Source organism: Perca flavescens, chromosome 11 (assembly GCF_004354835.1).
Source record: "Perca flavescens isolate YP-PL-M2 chromosome 11, PFLA_1.0, whole genome shotgun sequence".
Lineage (NCBI taxonomy): Eukaryota > Metazoa > Chordata > Actinopteri > Perciformes > Percidae > Perca > Perca flavescens.
The window spans coordinates 29,033,940-29,046,486 of NC_041341.1; the positions used below are offsets into that span (position 1 = coordinate 29,033,940).

Consider the following 12,547-nt stretch of genomic DNA (forward strand, 5'->3'; position numbering starts at 1 on the left):
GGTTCCGCTGCGTATCGGCTCCGTGCTCCGCCGTCCGTCAATACCCACTAGGTCCACAACTCAAATATAAAAGCCACAACACAAATACATAAGCGTCAACGGAAGGGAGTGACAACGGAAGGGAGTGGGTTGTTGACAAACGGAGCCGGCGGATGGGGCCCGTTTCAGAAAGCAGGTTTAGTGAAAACTGAGTTTGTTAACCCTGAGTTTTCAGTTTCAGAAAGAGAGGTTATTTAAACCTGAGAGAGAGGGGTAACTCCAGCCCGTTTCAGAAAGAGAGGGAACTTAACCTCCGAGTCAGTTAAAAAAAAAAAAAAAACAGTGTTGGTTTATTAACTGTTAGGCAGACTATAAAACTTTTTTTTCTCAAAACATGGCATTTCCTTTTGTCGATGATCCCGTTGATGAAGAAGCTGTATTACTTCTCAGGGAGTTAAACATACATCGGGAGACGATATTGAGGCCCCGACTATAGATGCATTTTCATTTCCAGATACTAGCCTACCTATTTGAGCGGTATGGTTTTTCTTCCCAGTCTATCAGTTATGTAGCCTACATAACCTTATCGTCCTCATATCAATAAGGTCACCCATCGTGGACATGCTCTTACATCCCAGCACATTCTTTGTGTCGCATTATGATTTTTTGCAATGGTACAAGTGTAGAAGTACAATCTGAGGAAAAATGTAACAAAGGAGGGTGTGCAAATCTGCTGTAAGCTGTGGCATTATTTTTCACTTCCAACTTCATTAGAATAAATTGTTTTGTAATAGCTTATATTTCATATTTCACTTGGATTTTTAAGGGAACGAAGAAGTAAGGGAACTATTGCCTAAATAGAACTAACTGCCAATGACATAATATAATGCCGTCATGAATCCAGTAAAATGTCGGATCTCAATCACCAACTGCATAAAATATTGTCTCGGACTAGCATTTGTTGTCTCAGACTCTTATTTACAGAAAAAAAATGGAATGAAACATACGTGGGAGGGTGGAAGTGTCTGCTGCAGCATCACTGTGGCTCTATTTTTTATTTTGTTATATTTATTTTGGTTGTCTTTTTATTTTCCTCAAAGTTCAGATCTGTGTCTGTGTTCACATGCCTTACTGCCCAATACATCAAGGCAATGTGATGTCATTACACTAATATAACACCTTGAAATGTGGTCTCTGCTCACTATCTGAACTTGATATGTCTGACAAATAGGGTTGGGTACCGAACCCGGTACTTTTACCGGTACCGACCGAATCACGTCGGTACTACCGAGTATTGGTTCACATAAAGTCAAACGGTGCCAAATTTCGGTAGTGCAAGCTTATCTGTCCTCTCTGATCACCTTTCAGCAAAAAGGCAATTCAAAAGTGCATTACATGAAACATTAAATAGCAATTAAAATGATGAAAATAAAAACAGGCTGAAATAGAATAATATACAAATACAAGAAGAAAAGTAGAATAATTATTCAATTTAATTGGTTGTAGGGATGGGTTTGGGAGAAGAGAGGGACGGGTTTTATTTTTGTTTGTGTTTAATTTCTGTCAGTGTAAAATATTCTAAATAAATAACAATGTTCTAAGTAAATAGGTTTGGAATTATTTTTACAACAGATTTTTTTTTTTTTTTTTGCAATTACAGAGGGAAAAGTACAGAAAAAAGTACTGTTGGGTACCGGAACCGAATTCCAGGTACCGGTAGTGGTAATGCGAAAGGTACCCAACCCTACTGATAAAGCCTCCAAGTCTTTTACCAATTTAATAGGTGAATAGCATGCCAAGGCAACACAAAAGAAAGCTCCTCAGAAAGGTCGTGAATGAACGCTGTGCTGCCACTTGTGACCGAGCCATTCAAGAGTCAATACAATTGAAAGTAGAGCAGAAAGGGATCAGGAACTTGAACCCTCATCCCTTCTAAATGTTAAACTACTGCTAAGGTCACAGAAGAGCAGAGGATGTCTGTGCTTTTCCTGAGAGAAAGAGAAAGAAAGAGAGAGAGAGAGAGAGAGAGAGAGAGAGAGAGAGAGAAAAAAAAGATGACTGACTTTTACCCTGCTTTACTAAAACATACACACTTGACAGAATCAAATCATCTTTTGACTTTGCCCGCATAGAATTTAGTAGATTTAGTTAAAAAATAAATGGGGGGCAAAGAGGGAGCGATATGGTGAGCAGGCACATAAAGAGGAGGTAAAGAAAGTAGAGGGTGAGGGAAGGAGCTGACAGGATGTAAAAATGTAAAAAGATAAAAGATGGAGGATGGCGAGAGCGAGGGAGAAAGAGAAACTAGGGCACAGGCAGGAGGAAACGGTACGCTGGGGTTCTTTAAAGTTGAGCCATCACAACCACTAAATCCCCAACGCTGCCTGCCAGGACTCAGCCTGCCTCGTCCCCTGGTCCCATCACACCTTTCAGAGCTTCACTCCACACCTCTATACCCATCTGTCTCTCACTCTCTTTCACCAAGTTGTCTCCTCTTCAGCGCACAGCCTCCCTGCTTTTATTTATTTATTTTTTTTACCCGTCGCCATGCTGGGTGGTAGCAAAAGAGTGAAGCGCTGCATTCATTTATTCATTTTCTTTACCGAGTGCTGCCGACCCATCCTCTAGAGGCTGCTGTTATGACTGGCGGAGGGGAGCATGTCTACACTTTCCTCCGTTCACTTGTTCTTGCCGCTTTGTGTCCCAGAAGCCGGGCTGTCGCCTTCAATTTTAGTGCTTCACACTTTTGTGGGTCATCATCTGTTCAAGCCTGTGTTCCAACTATTTGTCTCCGTCGAACATTGTTCACACACAATATTTTTTCCATTTTTCCACTTTGCAGAGTCTACCATTTATCATCTTGTTCAAAAGAAATTTTAAAGCTACAATAACTGATTTCTTGACCACTTGGAGGCCATGGAAGAAGTCTGTGAACACACTGACATATTTCCACTTTTCCACACATCCAGCAGGTATGGAGCCACATTTAAAGCCTGGCCACCAGAGAGCCACTCTGCCTCTAGCAATTTCGTAGTCTATATCGACAACTTTTTAATTTTTCAGGATTGTTCAGATGCCGCCGGAAATCCCGCCGGATGTCCCTCATTTTGGCCGATGTCCGTTACCTTCCGCCATCTTTATGTTGGCATTTTAAACTCCGGTGGATTTCTGAGGACTATGGTTAACTGCTCCTCAGATCTCTGCAGGGTAAATCCAGACAGCTAGCTAGACTATCTGTTCAATCTGAGTTTTCTGTTGCACAACTAAAAACAACCTTTGAACGTACACACGTTCCACCAAAACAAGTTCCTTCCCGAGGCTATTTTGCAGAGGCACTGTTGCTCCGTCCGGCGCTTAGCACCACTCATGACGACTGTGATTGGTTTAAAGAAATGCCAATAAACCAGAGCACGTTTTTCTCCCATCCCGGAATGCTGTGTGGACTAGCTGTTTACCAGTTTCTAACTTGGTCTGTCTGGCAAATAGCATACAGGGGGTTTTTAGCTTCTTTGCTTAAAGCAGTTGATGACAGCCCTGAGAGTAAAGTAAAACAATTAAGATGCCAAAACAAAAAGTTGGAAGATGCTACTAGACTCCAGAAACTAAGGTGAATTTCAGATTTGGATTTTGGGATTATTTTCTGTGGGTTCGTCAATACAAGCACCAACATTTCATAAACAAGTAGTCATGTGATCCATTTTGAATATAAAAATATGTATTAGAGCAGCTTTAATCAAAGTAATATTTAAATGGTGAATCCTGTGTGGCCGACTGAATAAACCTTTTGGCTAATTGAAATTGGTTTGCCTTATGGTTTGGTCCGTTAAATTGTATGAATATTTCTTCAAATAAAACTGGGTATTGTTTTAGATTAGAAAAAGGAGGCTTTAGATAAAAAGGTCATGTTATAGGTGTACAGGAACTTTTACAAATGCTCATTCCTCCCTCATGTAGTTTTCTTTAAGTCCCTTTCTGTGGTAGTGTCTAAGTGTGAATCCACACAGCTGCATCACGTAAAAAAGCAAGTTTGTTCTTAGTCAGCACATCAAGGTTAAGTTTAAATATACTGGGACACATCGTGACCCGAAACTGATGCTTTGTCAGGATGACAAGGCATTATCCCATGTTGCACACAACAGTGCAGCACATCACAGACATCCTCTATATCATAAGACAACATGTATGATGAAACTGTTGCAGCATCATTTCACAACACTACTGAGGGGTTACTGAGGTACAGTATGCAGTTTTAAAAAACACCAAAAATGCATCACCAGGCAGACTCCAAACAGATCTGAGGCTGTGCGATTCAGTTGTAAAGAACAAAGGCATGTTTAGCACACGGTAAGGGGATATCAAGGCAGTGAAAGGCATCACATTGTACATTTAAAACATTTCCAGCTAAGACCTATTTTAAAAACTGAGGGTGAATATGAATTAGAGATGTGAATCTTCACTGATCGATTACGATTATCATGTCAGCAATTCAATTCGATATCACGATGCATCACGATGTGTCAAATTAATTTTTCTATTAAAGCCATGTAGGATATTTAATTCATAGCTTTTCAAGCTTCAAAAACTAAATAAAATGGATACATAAAACTACAGCACTGAGCACATGGCACTTCCTGAATGTGCAAAACATAACAGAATATGTAAACAGAAATGTTGTTAGGCCTACATTAAATTGTAAACAGAAATAATCGATTATGGCCCGGCCGATTATCGATGCAGCATTGTCCGTGTCCACGATTTGATGCATTGATTATTTGATTAATTTCAACACCTCTAATATGAATAGAAAAATTTGGAATGTGCCATTCTGCACTCTTCTCTAACCGTATGCAATATTGAGAAATGTAATGCATAATATGTATTCTCAAATCTTTGCCCTCTTCCGGTGAATTCTCACAACTTCTTATGTTATATACACTACTGGTCAAAAGTTTGGGGTCACTTAGAAATTTCCAGGGCAGAAATTTTCAGATTACATTATGTTTTTACACAATTGCAAAAGGGTTCTCAACTGTTTGTCCATTATAAGCAACCATTCATCCAATGTTCCAAAGCCACTCTGTTTACTAATCTGATATAATTTTAAAAGGCTAACTGAGAAAAAATTGGAGAACCCTTTTTCAATTATGTAAGCACATAATGTAATCTGAAAACTGCTGCCCTGGTTAAAAAAAACAATGCAACTGATATTGCTGGTATTCTGTCTATAATGGAGTGGAATGGAAATTTCTAAGTGACCCCAAACTTTCGACCGGTAGTGTTTAACTTTAGGGAATCAGTCACCTTGCCAAATTAATGGCAGGGAGCCTTTAAAGAATATTTTGCCAGTGTCGGTTTCCTTCCGCTTTTCTTTTAAACTCAATTCGATTTCTGAGGACTATGGTTAACTACTCCTCAGATCTCTGGAGGGTAAATCCAGACAGCTAGCTAGACTATCTGTCCAATCTTTGTCTGTTGCACGACTTAAACAACTTTTGAACGTACACGTTCCACCAAAACAAGTTCCTTCCCGAGGCTATTTTGCAGCGGCTCCGTGCGGAGCTTAGCGCTGCCCAAGACGATTGTGATTGGTTTAAAGAAATGCCAATAAACCAGAGCACGTTTTTCTCCCATCCCGGAATGCTGTGTGGACTAGCCAGACCCTCCTCCGCAGCGCTGTTGAGGAAGGTCGGCAATGCAAGACTAGTTATTGCTCATATGTGATTAAAGCCTCTACCTGAAAGTAAACAACACAATTTCACAGCATCTCTGGTTGTTCTCTGCCACTTTTTGGACAAAAGGCAGAGTGCACCGTATCATCCGCTCTGCTGAGGTGATTGGCTGCAATCTGCCGTCTCTCTCCAGGACCTATACGCCTCCAGGACACTGAGGCAGGCAGGAAAGACTGTAGACAATCCCTCTCACCCCAGACACAAATTGTTTGACCACCCCCCGGCAGGAGGTTGCGGTCCTCCCCCTCTGCAGCCTAATTAACAAGGCCCTGGACCGCCCCCCAGTCACTACACTTTGCACCAACCTTCATCCTGGACTATACACCTGCCCATACTATACATTTTTGGCACATTCTGCACTCAACCTATTGTTGGTTTATTTCATATTATTGTTTAATATGTTGTTTGTTTATGTATGCACCATTCACCAAGGGAAGTTCCACATAAGCAACTTACTGGGGCAATAAACTCTTTTTACTGATTTCTGATTCTGAGAAATGTGTCTTATGCTCCGCGGTTTTATTTTCATGGTAAAGTACTATAATGGTTTCCAAAAGCTCCATCAAACACAACTGACATAACACAACTGATGAAACAATGAAACAAGAGTGCTTCTTTGTATCACATGATGTAAAGGGCCAAACCAAATGTCCTGAATAAAAAGTATGAAAGTGCAGCCCCACTCCAGCAGAGAACAGTAGCACTGTTGATTTGCCTAAATGTCTGAACTCTGCTTTCACAAGAAATTGCAGCGATTCATTCATTTGCTTCTCTGGACAGTTGACCTTCATCATGTGGGTAAAAGGCACATGCTCTCTTTTGTCGTCATACTGTACAAAAACACGTGTGGTCTATTTATGATATGCTGTTACACAGGCTTCTTTTAAAAACACTACACAGTTTTAGCCGTACAATGAATTATCTCTGTTTTTTCGTGTGTCATTTTATTAGTTACATTCACATTTGTCAGTGACATCCTGGATGTGTTCACTGGCAGTCTTTGCACTTACAACATGCAGTTTGCACCATTACTATAGAGCAGACGTTTAGATGACACCATCTCCTCTTAGTCAACAGGGAAGTGAGAAATAAACTGCTGTAGTCAGTCTACACCAACACTGGTAACAAGTTACCGTATAGCACTCTAGTACATGTTGCATGCCTATAAATTAGTAATTTAAATGCTTACTGAAAGCTGCCACGGCCAGTATGAGTGTGACCACGATGGAGATCCAGGAGACCCAGAGTGCCTTCTTCCTGTAGCTCTGAGCCTCATGGGGCTTTAGGCGCATGCTGCTCTCCAGGAGACCTGCAATGAGACATACACTCTGTAACAAGGGCAATTCCTTTGCTCTTTTTGTCTATGTTTTAGTGTGTGATCATATCAGACAGCTAGAGGTTGCATTAGTGGTCATTTGACCTTTTCCAACACCCATATGGGATAGGAATAACACATTGAAATCATGAATAATCAAATCCACTAAAAGGAGAAATGCTGAGCTACAAATTCTGCTAAGTATGCTAAAAGTTGTTTAAAATTAACTAATTAAAATTCAGGATTTTGGATCAATTCCACAACAATGGTGTTAGGCTAATGATTACTATACAATTCAATTCCATTACATTTATAGAGCAGTTGACCAAAGTGCTGTGTCCGGGGTGAGAGGGATCGGCTACTATGCTATATTTTCATTTGAAAAAAAATATATAAGACGCAAAACAGACCCCCCTCAAAAAACACATTACAATGGCCATGCCATAGTATCCTAAAATGTATCCATGTTATTGCATTTCACAACAGCTAGGTTGTGGTTAAAAGTAGATTTCCAAAAGCATATTCACACTGTTGGAGCCAGCGACTGGTCCCAGTCCTCCATGTTATTTAACATTGTACGGACGTATCTCTATTTTCCTCAATGCAAAGGGAGGTCAGAGGTCCAGCTCTGCTAGATAAATGCTACATGTTCATAGAAACATTTTGCTATTGTACCTGGTACAATCAATACACTGCAAGAGGCCCAATAGACCCACCAATGGCTATTCATGTTTCAGGATTGGAGAGCAGTCAGCAGGGGAAGGACCCACATGCAGTTGAGGACAAGCAGACTGGTACAGCTCAATGATTTATTAAAAATAAAAAAAGGCTTACAGGCAGAGTCCAAAGGCATGCAGGCAGCCAGGTAATAGGCAAACATAGAGCATGTAACAAAACTCCAAAAACACCAAAGCAAAGATGAACTGACAAGGCGGCAACGAAACGTACAGACTAAATACACAAGGTGAAACCAATCAGGGGGCGGCGCAGGCAATTACAAATACAGGAAGTAAAACCAGACATGTGAGGAGTGAGCCTTCAAAATAAAACAGGAAACAGACTTTACAAACATCATTACTGTTTGGAACATGAATGGAGCGGTTTCTTCCACCCTCCATGCATCATTCTTGTTAGATAATTCTTCAAACTTTCCAGGAGAGCAACATGCCATTGGGGATTTGCACTGAGGGACATTGTGTAATGCCTGAGGACCCTTGTTATACTGCAGATTACAGGTCTTAAGAGAAACAGGGATATCTTGTCCAGTTCTACTTTCTTTATGGATCTTCACAGAGTTAAACAGAACTCCAAGAGCAGCCACCGCACACCTATCAATCCACCATGCTGAGCACTCCCAGCTACAGAGTACATTATCTGTGTAAAGTAGTCCCTCAAACTAATACAAAAAGCAATTAGGTAATAACCTCTTTAGAATATAGAATTACCAACGAAACCAATCAAAGTATATCAAGTTTACAAAATAAGTCAACAAAAAAAATCTATATTTTGCCATTGAATTTGAGAACCAGCCGTAATAGCTTTTTGAAGGCACGGTTCCCTTCTAACAGGTCTATTCTAAACCGAGAAGGTGTTAAGGCAGAATGCGCCTCATATTCCACATGCATTTCCTAATGGCTTACAGTCACAGCTCTGTGTCTGGGTGAGAAGTCTTTGCCTGAAGCCACAGACAAAACATCTCAGATTCCAAACTACCTGAAGCTATTCCGTTGTCATGAAACGTGAGGCCGGCTCTGCAGATTCATGCACTATTTATAAGCCTGAACTTTTACATCCTTTTAATGCCATCAATTCTTATTCTATCCAGAAATGTGTCCCGGGGACCACAGAGTCAGAGAGAGGGTGTTTCCTTTTCAGTCTGCAAGTTTGGCCACCAAAACAGGCAGATAGTTGGAACCAGTCAAGTTGAAAACAAGGTTATTTTAACTTTTCAACCCACTGAACCAAATGTTTTGGACACCATGCAGTGGACGTTACTTGAATATTTTCATTTAGGAGTAGGCTATCTGCAGTCAAAGGGCTAACTGCATAATTTTTAGGTCTTTGGGGCTAAATGGAAAAGGTTTAAATGGAATTTCTATCGAGCAAAATCATTTGCTCAAGTCTTTTGGAAATTGAGGTATTTTTGGTGCATAAAACTCCTGCTTTGGGGGCATTTTCTCTCACTGGCACAGATGAACAAAGCTTCAACACGGATAATGTGTCATTACAGTGGGAGAGTTATTATACAAGATTGTGCACGTGAACTCCAAAATGCTTCCACAAAGTAGACCTCCACCTCTTCTGTGCTCCCTCTTTTAAAAAAATAAATAAATAAAAGGAAAAACCAACTGAATCTCCGTGAATATTGTAGAAACCTCCACTCTGTCTCCAATGGGACACAAAACTGGGTCATTATTGTTGTAAATATTCAATTGTAAATATTTGTCAGGGTGCCACATCACTTCATCTACAGGAAACCTTTAAATAATTAAAGGAGAACTCTGGTGTTTTAGTATTGCACTTCCATACATTTTTGGGGGGGGAGAACCACAGAAGACTTTTAGTTCCTAGCCAAAAATGCAAGAATCTACATTTCCTGTGATGCAATCAATTGCATCTTTTTGTTTGGCCCTTCCTGTCTTGTGCATGCCCACACCTCTCAACTCCACAAGTCTGCTTTGTAACGCAAGCTTTTTGCTAGGAAGCCCAAACTGAGCTGCGTTTAGAGACTTTACACTAAATTGTGAAATTCGTTTTTTTCTCAGACATGACAAAGCTCCCCCACAACCACAGAAGAGATTATACCGTGCTAAGGAGTGATCCCCATGACTTCAGAATTCAACGTCTATGTGTAAAATCAGTAGAGTTTAAAAAAATCCCTTGTAGAAAAGCTTATTGCTGGAGTATTGCCTGGTACAAGTGCATAAAATTCCCTTTTGTCTAAGTACATGTTGTACCCCTACCATTTATACCCTCAGAAATACAATCTTGTATCCCATATGAGAAAATGGTCCTTTGTCAAGGGTATAATCATACCTTAATTTGATATATGTTCTTGATATAGGTTCTTTTTCATGTTTGCATTTCTCTGGGGTGGCCAGTTCACCATGCATGCAGTCCTTGTTGTTAACTCCTGTTTGTCTAAAAGTAAGAAAGTAATTAAATGTATATAGCACTTTTCACATTTAAAATCACAAAGGGCTTTACAATAAATTGGAATAGGATAAATAAAAGACCTAAGAATACAAGGACAACATAGGTACATAAAATCAGACAGCCATAAAAGCCCTTGTCTAACTAAAAGCCTGTTTGAATAGTCAAGTCGTCAACTGCTTTTTAAAAGAATCAACAGTGTGGGTGTAGACAGAAAGAGACATTGCAGACAGAGTGTCCAGAGGGAGTTGGTGCCACTAGGATATGATCCCTCACCAGCTTCCCACCAGCGAACCCTCCGGCAACTTGTATCTATAACTGTCAGAAGCTACTTTAAATCCAAGTGCATATAAAAAAGGTTAAAAGGTACGTGCCGGGGCCCCTTAAGAATCTGTTATGATGCATCTGTAAAAAATATTTATTTTTTTTTATGCCAAAATGTACATCTCCTGTACGTGTGCCAATGTGGGAAACAAAGAGAACTAGTTTGAATGTCATTGGTTTAGAAAGCTGCCAACTAATGTAAGCCTCCTATATCTTTACTGAGAAACCTTTTATGAGCAGTTCTCTTTTCTCTTGCATCCATCATTTTCTACGTTCAGTGTCATTCACATATTGAATTCATTACAACATGTTGTAGTTGTTAAGAAGAGGAAAACAAACAACTTGCACTGAATGGGAGCTGCAAATGTGCATGCATGTATTGTAGGCTACATGGTAGGGTTTACTGTACGTGTGAAGGAAGCAGTCACATGGAGCAACATTAAGAGCTACGGGATATATAACTATATGACTATCACATTTTAGCATGCAAGGCCAACTGAATGTTGGAAGATCCATTGGCTCTGACATGCTGATTAATTGCAAAGCACATGTCTGTAAAACCCCTGACTGGATATGCTGTGATAACACCTTAAGGTGCTAGGAGCCAAAGGGATTTTCGATGAACAGGACCATTGTTTCCAGCCGAGAAATGGTTAGATGCTGCATGAAGCTGAGAAACACTCAACTGAAAGAACATTAATTTTGTTCAAACTATTTTAGCTAAACTATCTAGCGTGTGTGTGTGTGTGTGTGTGTGTGTGTGTGTGTGTGTGTGTGTGTGTGTGTGTGGGGCAAAGGACGAAAGTGAAACAGCATGGTTAATCACTTTGCTCACATGATCTCTGGCTGGGGGATCAGACAGAAGGACCTTTACCAGGCATGGGGGTAGGGGAGGAGCTCTAATTAAAAATGGTAATAAGTTGCACTATGGAGCAATGAAGGATCCAGTATTTTTTATCCATAAGAGGGACTAGAAGTCAGAATATCTCTGCCGCTGTTGCTTTGATTTTCAACCATTTAAAAAATGTTTCTCACAAGTTACCAGACTTTAAATGAATGAAATGCAACTCAATGGAGTACCCCTCACACCAAATGCAAAGCAAATTGTTGGCATGGCGCAATTACATAGGCTAAAAAGTCAATGCAAAGATGCAAACATACACAAATTCGCACCGGGCAGTGCAAAATTAATTTACATCATTCGCGTGAAGCTGTGTCACGAAAGCCTATCAGTGTTGACATCCTGAAGTTGTTGTGAAATGTCGCGAAATCATTGTAGCCGTCCGTGGGCAGCGAAATTCTCCGAGCTGTGTGCACCTCCAGATGATGCTATGTTCGGCCATGGTTGATAATGGAAAGAAATGGCGTAAAGAAACATTGGCATCTACATGGAGCCCTTTCTACTCTCCGGTGCGTCTCGTGCAAACTTGTGCGAACCCAGCATAAGATTTAAAAATCTGCCAACTGAGCAGCGTCTTAAAGCCATTTAAGAAATGACAACACTCTTAACATTGAGACACACGCAGTTAAAAGCATTTTTCTTCTATCATCCTACATTCTGACCATTTCTGTATCTTTTCTTACGGGAGATACGAGGTGGATACTGTAGGTTGATTTCAGCTCTAAAAGAAAATAGCCAAATCCAATCAACATAGCAACTCTAAATACAATAACCATTTCAGTTTTTTATGAATTACTCAAGACATGCTTAAATATATTAGTGTCATTAAGCTACTGAAAGCTATTTGCCTGTCAATTATCCCTTGAAATCAGATCCAGTAAACATTCATGACAATAAACAAATTAAATGCTTAACTAGTAACAGGCTTGGGGTTTTTGTATAACCGAGGCCCTGGTATTATCAACTGTGGAATGTTTCACAGGTTTTTATGCATATTAGAAGATGAATGGGATTACGTTAAAAGTCACAAACACACACTCACATGCTTAAGCAAATGCACTCCTAAGGGTTTGGCATGCATGTGACTGGTATCAGAATCTAGCTTTAAAGCAGGCAGAGTCTGTGTGCGTCATGTGTGCATGTTTT

General features: G+C 40.2%; 1 protein-coding gene across 2 annotated transcripts in view; it reads right to left on the reverse strand.

Moving 5' to 3' along the window:
• The window catches only part of tmem163a (transmembrane protein 163a), a 64,023-nt gene that overhangs the window by 50,277 nt on the left and 1,199 nt on the right, over positions 1-12,547 (reverse strand). The window contains exons 1-2 of one of the 2 annotated variants that reach the window (XM_028591317.1): positions 7,858-7,938; positions 6,898-7,017 (exon numbers count right to left, since the gene is read on the reverse strand). In XM_028591317.1, the coding sequence (XP_028447118.1) occupies positions 6,898-7,017; positions 7,858-7,903 (166 nt within the window). In that variant the 5' untranslated portion in view covers positions 7,904-7,938. Of the gene's footprint in view, positions 1-6,897; positions 7,018-7,857; positions 7,939-12,547 lie in introns of those variants that run through there. The other variant, XM_028591316.1, reaches the window with a different exon arrangement.